General features: G+C 43.7%; 1 protein-coding gene across 3 annotated transcripts in view; it reads right to left on the reverse strand.

The window, feature by feature from the left end:
* VPS13C (vacuolar protein sorting 13 homolog C) overlaps nucleotides 1–5,591 on the reverse strand; it is a 75,842-nt gene extending 70,251 nt beyond the window's left edge. For all 3 annotated transcript variants that reach the window (XR_009115215.1, XM_058033775.1, XM_058033776.1), the window contains exons 1-5: nucleotides 5,444–5,591; nucleotides 4,033–4,076; nucleotides 3,005–3,047; nucleotides 2,193–2,288; nucleotides 1,363–1,464 (exon numbers count right to left, since the gene is read on the reverse strand). Coding sequence is in view for 2 of the 3 variants with exons in the window: in XM_058033775.1 (XP_057889758.1) it covers nucleotides 1,363–1,464; nucleotides 2,193–2,288; nucleotides 3,005–3,047; nucleotides 4,033–4,076; nucleotides 5,444–5,543 (385 nt within the window). In the remaining variant the exon portion in view is untranslated. The remainder of the gene's footprint in view (nucleotides 1–1,362; nucleotides 1,465–2,192; nucleotides 2,289–3,004; nucleotides 3,048–4,032; nucleotides 4,077–5,443) is intronic.
* Nucleotides 5,592–6,000: the final 409 nt, after the last annotated feature.

The raw sequence follows: 6,000 nt of genomic DNA on the forward strand, positions 1-6,000 counted from the left end.
TGGAATTCCTCAAGCAGCACTCATTAGGTTAAGCTCATCTTACCCTTTCATCTCTCTTTCCTTTCATGCTATTGCCACTGGTGCAAAGAGCATTGGCTGAAGCACTGCTGCTGTACAGGCTCCATGTGCTACATAACTGAGGTTAAACCTCTACCAACATTCCTTCCCCCCAGTATCAAGGGAATTGATTGGCTGCAAAATTCATTCACTTAGCCCTCACACATTTTCTGGCATATTAAAGACAAGAAATAAAGCAAAGCTCCTTTCTTCATTGCAGCCAGATTGTCAGATTGCCATTTGAAGGAAACTGCACATGTCCCTCTCAAACCAGCAGAGCAGGAGAAAGGCCACAGACTATCCCACAACTGGAGAATTAAGTGAGCAAAGAGATGACACCCAAACTATCTTTTTTCCAAGTGTTGAAAGCATCATCTCTTTCCCAGTAACTTTTCCATGAGTTGCAGCATTACAAGTATCACAGAAATGCATCTTTAGAAGCATTACACAAGCCAACAAATAGGTCTCAATTCAGACAAACCTTCAGTGATAAGTTTTTTTTTTTCCCCCAACTTTTTCCTCCAACACAGTAGTTACCTGTCACTGGTTCTGAATTTGGTTTCTGTCCAAACAAGCCCAACTGATACCATAATTCTATTAAAGGTATGGGTTATGACAATATAAGCAAAAAAAAAATCACCACCACCAAACAAGTTAACAGGACTTAATTGAGAGCTTAACACTTTTTATGATCTAGAGCAAAAGTTTAAGGTTCCTAAAGGTTCCTGTTCATAATCAGTTGTTCTGTTGTGTCATAAATTATTTCCTGCTCACTCATTTGAGTCTCATTTACCAAACCAGTCCAAACTCAGTGCATCATAAAAGCACAGCAGAAACTGGAACAAAAGCATTATCATTGCAGCAAAAGTTTAAAAGCCTTACCTTTCCCCTTAAAGGTTCCTTTCATCAAAGAATACCCTACCTGCACCTCTAAACCACACAGTTAAACATCTATCTATTATTATGGTGCTAAAGCAAGGTAACATTACCCTCACAGAATGTACTTTCTATGGTTCTGTATGGTCCTGTTCCCCTAAAGCACCAAGGGAAAAAAAAATAAAAGACATACCAGATGAATAAATTCCCATTTCCCAGGGAAGCTGACTGGAGAAATGAATGGTAAACAAACAAATAACATTTCTTTCAAGCTTTAGAGTAAAAAGACATTTCAAAGCACTGTAGTAAGATTAGCTAGATGCTTGAAAAAACAAAATTTGTTAAGTCAATTAGAAACCAGGAATTTTCTTTCACAGCACAGCTTAAGTCCTCAAATTCCAATGGAGATTTGCATTATTAACTCAGTACCTTTTTCTGCTGCTTTCTGCAAGGCTTCCTCAATCCTTGCCAGTTCCTTTTGTTTATTATCCTGCAAGTATTTTTCTTCCTTCTCTGCATCATATTTAACACCTGTAAGCCAAGTTGGGAGAGCATTAATCCTAAATCTCAAGTTATATAAATGCATTGTCAAGCAATGCACACCATATACAACATCATGTTGCAAAACACCTTGTTTGAGGGAAAAGCTATTCTTTTTTCATTGCTGAACACTGCAGGCAGCCTCCAAAACTGCTGGTTTTACATAATTATGCACTATTTCACAGGAAGAAATTTTCCATGGAAATTCCCACTCCTAAGAGTGGTCTGTGCAATATAAGACAGATTTTTCAAGTTCTTCTATACATATATTTCATGCCCCAGGAACCTGCAAGTTTTCTCATCACACCAGAGGTTCTGATTTCAGAGAAAACTAATAAAGTTCTTTGACCCTCTTCCCTCTCCCTCCACACAGTACAAATGGAATTACTACTTTGACTGTTATCATTTAGCAGCAGATAAACAGCTAAAGATCTAAACCATGCCACAAAATTGGTTTCAGGATAAGCACCTTTTAGAGGAAACTTGGCTGTTGAATTGAACTTGTAATGGATACAACCAAGGATCTCCATAAAAGCAACAAGTGCTGTTTTCTCCCACCCTTCTACTAAATTGCCAGCATATGTGTAGAAACTTCCCTGAGGAGCAGAATGTAAAAATGGTGGCTCACATGAACTACTTGCTATTCTAGACTCATTTACATGGTACCCTTGGATATTTTTCTCTTCCATTATTTAACTGTTGCTGAGAAGTTGACATACTTGCTCCAGGAACTATCAGAAGATACAAGCCTTCTAGAGTTGCAACAACTGCCTCCCCATAGAGATTCTTCCAAGGAATCTTCAGAGTAAGTTTATCTAAACAAAGCAGATACAGTTACATCAAAACAAACATCTCACTCAGTTCTGTGCTTGGTCCAAAGAACACCTCCAGCATTAAAGAGCACTGGTCCTCTATCTTGATATCCTAAACACCTTAGAAGGTTAGGAGAAACCACACGGACATGAACATTTTATAAAGCCCTTGAAGTGATAAAATACATACACAGGAAACATAAGCCATGATTTTAAGCATAAAGTCACAGTCTGAGTCAGAATACTTCAAATCAAAACCTGAGATCATGACTGAAGTTCAATTCACTGGGATGAATATGATTTTACCAGGAAGGAGAAGAAAAAATACGACACATATATAAATCTCCTAAAAATGTTTCATGTGAAAAACCAATGATGATTACCAGGGAAAGAAGTTTACAAAAAAAAAAAAAAATCTAAGAGTTCCAAAACCTTTGGCATATTTGTCAGTTTCTCTGTCTACACTAAACAGCTCCCTCAATCATTCTTGTCTCCAGGAAGAACCTCTCAGATGTGTTTTTCACATCAATCTGTGAAGTTACACAAACAGGGTTTGCCAGATACCATCAATGGCAGTCAAGTTGAATTTCTATGCCAGTTTCAACAGTGAGTATAATTACACTTAAGAAAGCTTGATAAAAGAAATTCAGGGGCAAGACTGACCTTGCAGCCTATATTAAAATTTCCACTGCAATTGTTGTGTTGGAACCAAAACTTACCTATCTGACCAACTTTTATTCTAAAAGGTACATCCAGTTCACTCTGTAAATGACAAAAATAAAGTATTAAACAGAAGTAGTAAAAATCAAATCTATTTAAATTATATTTGCAAAGTACTTTATTTACATACATAAATTAAAAGCTACTTCTTTTCTACTGGAAAATCTTAGAAGGAAAACAAGACAGCAGCAGACAGGCAAACTAGAGGAAAAAAGAAGAACTGGACCATATCATATTCCTTTGATCCCTTCTTTTTCAAGAGTAGGCTACTTCTCTAAAAGTGGTGTTCAATACTGACCTTCTGATAATAACTTTTGCATGGAAATCCAACACACTGAAATTTTAAGGCTGTCAGAACCACCCCTTACTTTATGTTCTCAATTTGGTCTTAGCTCACTCTCAGCTCTGGTCACTCACATACATGACTCTGCATTTTTCTACATCAGCACTGCTGCAATCTGAATCCATCCCCACAAGAAGGAAAGGTGGGTACAAAGTAACACTTCTTTCCTTTCCTATCTACTAGACATGAAGATATTTGTAGCAAGAGATTTGAAGTACCACAAAGCCATGAGGAATGGATGAAATGGACAAGCAAATTATGAAACTTTCAAATAACAAAGAGAAGTCAGTGATCAGGTCATATAAAGACCCAATGTGTTTTCAATGCACAGAAGAGTAACAGTTCTCTTTAGTAAAGTTGAAACACATTAAATTTTGGAGTAAGATTCTCCCAGTAGTAGAGATGTTCATTAGCCAAATTAAAAACATGAAAATTAGCCAAGGCATTTGTTTTTCCAGACAAGAGTATGGGAACTTAATGCAAGTTACTTCTTGTTTTTCAACCACAGCTTTTCTTTCTCTGTTCCAGTAAAATGAGCAAAATTAGAAGGAGTTAACCAAGAACTTACTTCCTATACCAGTCAAAAAGAACTCATCCGTTTGTGAGACTACAGTGAGCAACATTTTATCCTAAGCCTCAGTCTTCAGACCCATAAAAGCAATTTGAAGTTTTTAGGATACTTACCAATGCATTCTCCTTGATTTGTAAATTGTCAAGTGCCACATTACCTGTTTAGAAGAAAGGGAGAAGTACAGAATTATTTCAAGTATTACTTATGTTGGAAAAAAGAACACAACCACAATCCTACCAAGTACTTATAAATAAAACCTGAAAACCTTATTCCATTACAGAATAGCACAATAAACATGTAATTTGTAAGAGCCACTAAACATTGGTTATAGAAAATATTTCAGTTGGAAGAGATGATAAAAACATCACCAACTTAGACGTCAACATGTTTCTACTCTACTAAATACACCCACAAGATTAGGAAGCCTTTCTTATTACTCAGTGTGAATGACAACTGCACTTCTAAGAATGTAGGGTAGACTTGGAAAATGGTATCTTGTTTTTCATGATTTCACATCAAAGAAAAATCATGAATCACAGAGCCACAAAAACACATGCCTACTTTCACAAACACATTAACTTTTCCTGAAACAAACAACGTAATAGGATTTCTAAATGAAATACTGGCACAGAATTATACCCGAGGAAAGCCCATATAATACACCTCTTAGTGCTTTCATGTCAGATTCCTTAGAGCTATATTCCATTTGAAGTATAGGTATTAATACCGCATAAATGCTAAAATACGTACAACCATGATGAGCAAAAATAAGGTGATGACCTACCTAGGGAAGGCACCTAAACCAGCCAGCTTCCCTAGGCAGCACTTCAGCCGGTTTTCTACACAACTACAGCGCAGCGAACGGAAATGTTGTGATACATTCACCGAGAACAGCTACTCCAGGCACCCGCGCTATCCTGGCTGTTTAACACGCGTTATTTACACCGATAACTGAAATACACGGCTGCCCAAGCACCCCAGTTTAATTTACACCGATAACTGGAATACACGGCTGCCCAAGCACCCCATCAGCTGCCCCGGCACCCCGCGCTCCCGCCACCCGGGGCACTGCGCCATGAGCCCGCCCACAGACACAACAGCACCATCGTGCTTCCACCCAGCACCCGAGAGAAGGGATAGGAGAAAAAACGGGGGGTTTATCGCTGGTTTCCTCCCTCGAAGCGCTCCGAGGCCAGCGCCGTGCGCCCCTGCCCCCGCCCCACAGACCGACGCCAGGGAAGGGGCGCCAGGGACCACGGGCACACAAGGAGCGACGCTGCTCCAAGGGAGCGGGGACTGTGCGGCCACACACCGACACTCCGTCCCTCCGTCCGTCCGTCTCGGAGGGCCGCGGCCCCGGAACTCGCCTTCTGCTCACAGGGGGCCGCCAACCCAGCGCCCGCCCCTCAGAGGGGTCGGTTCTCGCACGGCCCACACACCCCTCACAGGGTAACCGCGGCCAGCGAGACCCTATCCCCAGTGACTCCGGCGGCCCGGGAGCGGCAGAGGGAAGGGGCTCCTTACCCCCCCATATGCCCAGCTTGAGCTGAGACTTGTTCAGGTTCTCCACATAGTCGCCCAGGAAGCGGTTTAGCAGATCCGCCACCACGGATTCCAGCACCATGGCGTAGGCGGCCCCTCAGCCGCGGCCGCCGGCTGGGAGGGGAGCGGAGCGCAGGGGAGGGGGCGGCGAGCGCGGCGTGACCCAGCGCGGGCGCGCCCCCGGCAGTCAGCTGACGGGGCGGGGCGCAGCCCAGCGCCTGCCGGGGTGCGGAGGTGGGGGGCGTGGGGGAACTCGGAGCGGCGGAGCGGCTGAGCGGCTGCCGTGCCGGGCATGGACAGACTCCGGGCGGCCGTGGGGGATCCCGAACCCGCCGCCAGCGCTCGGAGCCGCGGGGCCGAAGGAGCGCGCGGAGCGGGGCGGAGTCGATGGGCGGCACACGGCGCCCCCTTGCGGCGCGGATCCGCGGCTCCCCCGGCGCTTCGCGGCGCCAGGAGACCGCGTGAGGGAGGAGCGGCTGCGGGCGCCGTCCCGGCACCGGCACCGCGGCCCGGCTCCTCACCCGCAGGCACTGTCCCGG

The sequence above is a fragment of the Melospiza georgiana genome, chromosome 13 (genome assembly GCF_028018845.1).
Source record: "Melospiza georgiana isolate bMelGeo1 chromosome 13, bMelGeo1.pri, whole genome shotgun sequence".
NCBI lineage: Eukaryota > Metazoa > Chordata > Aves > Passeriformes > Passerellidae > Melospiza > Melospiza georgiana.